The sequence below is a fragment of the Arachis ipaensis genome, chromosome B03 (genome assembly GCF_000816755.2).
Source record: "Arachis ipaensis cultivar K30076 chromosome B03, Araip1.1, whole genome shotgun sequence".
NCBI classification, from domain to species: Eukaryota; Viridiplantae; Streptophyta; class Magnoliopsida; order Fabales; family Fabaceae; genus Arachis; species Arachis ipaensis.
The window spans coordinates 64,149-66,711 of record NC_029787.2 but is presented as its reverse complement, the minus strand read 5'-3'; the positions used below and the strand labels follow the sequence as shown (position 1 = coordinate 66,711).

At 35.2% G+C, this 2,563-nt stretch overlaps 1 protein-coding gene across 1 annotated transcript; it reads right to left on the bottom strand.

Annotated features, from left to right (window-relative positions):
• Positions 813 to 2,261, bottom strand: LOC107634158 (mini zinc finger protein 3-like). Its single transcript, XM_016337733.2, has one exon. The coding sequence runs from the start codon at positions 1,418 to 1,420 to the stop codon at positions 1,163 to 1,165; it is 258 nt and encodes an 85-aa protein (XP_016193219.1). The 5' UTR covers positions 1,421 to 2,261; the 3' UTR covers positions 813 to 1,162.

Genomic DNA, 2,563 nt, shown 5'->3' with positions numbered 1-2,563 from the left:
TTAAAATTTTAAAGTATAAAATTAATCAATTAATTAATTAAAAATCTTATTTTAAATTTTAAATTTATCTTTCTTTTTAAATTCATTATTCACATTATTTACCATTATTATTATTTACTTATACTTTCTCTAATTATTAATACATCATGATATCAAAAAAGTAGTACTCAGAGGCACATATCCTCGACATGACTGAATACAAGTGGGCCTTACTATACGGAGAATTTTATATATAGATATAATATTCGAAATTCTAAATGATTGGACAGAGATATAATTTATCTTCTTCATCAATTGAAGACTTATAGACATTAACCGTACCTGTTTTCTTGCCTTCTGAGGACATGGGAAGGATAAAATTACGACGTTGTTTACATCGTCGTCATCATCATTTGGCTCTCCACAACTAATATATATATATATATATATATATATATGTCATATTGTTATTTGACGAACGATGATGTGGGAAGTGGGCGTAATAGTCGATTAGTAGTCTTCTCAAATTTTTGTTTGCTATTTGTTATGCCACCTCTAGTTGTTCCACTTGTTAGTTGTTAATGGATATATGAAGCATGGAAATTATCAGAAAGCATATATAGACTTACAGCGAAGCGCTAACGAAGTGGTCAAGTTAAATATCCTCAGCACGACTTAATTTATATTTTGTATAATTGGAAAAATCAGATTTCTATGATTAATAAACAAATAAATTAATTAAATACAATCTATATAAGGATATTGATCTACGTTGGATTGCACAGCTAGGTAGCTAGCACATGTGGTGTGTATATATATATAGGCAAAGGAAAAGTATAAATCACTATCAGAACCAAATTTGAAAACTCACTCATTAAGTGCAATACAAGAAACCAAACTGCGGGGAAAGCTAAGCCCTTTTTCTTCTTCCCCAGCTCATCAAAGCAAATATAAATTCAAACATAACAAGGTATATATATATCATGGCTGGGCTATCAATTGGTTAGAGTAAAGAAGCATAAATAGATGGTTCCCATCCACCAATTTTCATATAGAATTTTGTTTTACAAGAATAATATATATAGAGATGTTTAATCTATGTATTAGTAACCCAGGCTTACAAGAAACGAAAAAATCAATCATTAGTTAATTAATTCGATAGGCACAAAAATTCAATTCAATTTCAGTTTTGATGATGAGGAGGAGAGTACTCACAGACAACCTCAGTTTGCACTTCCCTACGGTGGAAGTTGCGGTGGCAGCCACAAGCAGCACACGTGAGAGCGCCGCTGGTTCCTTCCCCTGCACTGGCCATGAACTCCCTGCACCCATCCACCGCGTACCCTCCGATATTGGCCGCGTGATTCTTCTGGCACTCCCCGTACCTTACGTTCCTTATCACCGTTGACGAAGTCTTCACCGCCACCTGTCTCTTCTTCATCCTTCTCGATCGATCTCTGATCTCTTCTTCAAAATGAAAAACCCTATGCGTCTATGTATACGTGCAGATATCTCAGACTTAACAATCAGTTATCGATTTCAGATTTTCACCCACAAGAATTAGATGATGGCTACACGCGCACACACATACATATTTGGTGGTATAATTCTATAGGCCTATCTATATATAGGTCAATGCTCCTGGGGTTGGCTAACCCTAACCCTAGTAGTGTGTGGCGTTCTTATTATTTTATTTGCGGAAATATGCAGGAGCAAGGAGTAAGAGATATGTGGAAGTAGAAACTATTAATCAAGATGGATGATGTTTCGCAGCCTTATTTTACCTACTTTTTGGGTGGTCATTTAGGTCAAAGCAATGATTATGAGTGAGGACATAGGAACACCTCTAATTTAGTCTCACTAACCATTATTATTGCTTCATAAGCCAATGAAGGAAGAACGCGTGCGTCAACAAACTAGTGGGATTGGAATGGTGGTGGGGTTTCTTTCTTCTCTTTCTTGCCACATACAGGAAGGTGTAGAATGAAGATCAGAAGAAGTAGGTTTACACATACACAACCAATAAAAATGATCTAGCTATATCATCCCCTTTTCCTCTTGGAAGTATAATAAGAAAGAGATTGTGGATCCCTCTAATGCTAGAACGGGACAAAAACTTCAAAGCACGTATTAAGAAACGCTGGTCCTTTGCACTATAACCTACCTCACATTATACAACCCTACAACACTACTTGTCTTTCAGAAGTGATAGCTCACCTGTATATCATTTGATTGATTGATTATTTCAACCAAAAAAATTCGCTTTCGATAGAGGAAAGAAATACAAACGAATAAGATTAGCTCTATATATATATGTACACGTACATGGGGTAGTAATAATAATGTGAATTAAGTAATCAGAGGCCAGGAGAGTGTTTGCTAATTGCTACCTTTTAATTTGGTCAAACTGATTGATTAAAATATTTAAGCATGGTTACCAACCAAAGGGTAGATGCTGATTTTATATCTGAAATGGGTCCAATCTGATACTCAAAAGGCAGGTTGCTGTGGCCCTTGCAACTGTGACAACAACTCTTGTCTAAAGTTAATTACCTAAGATTCTAATAATTATTATAGGAGCATT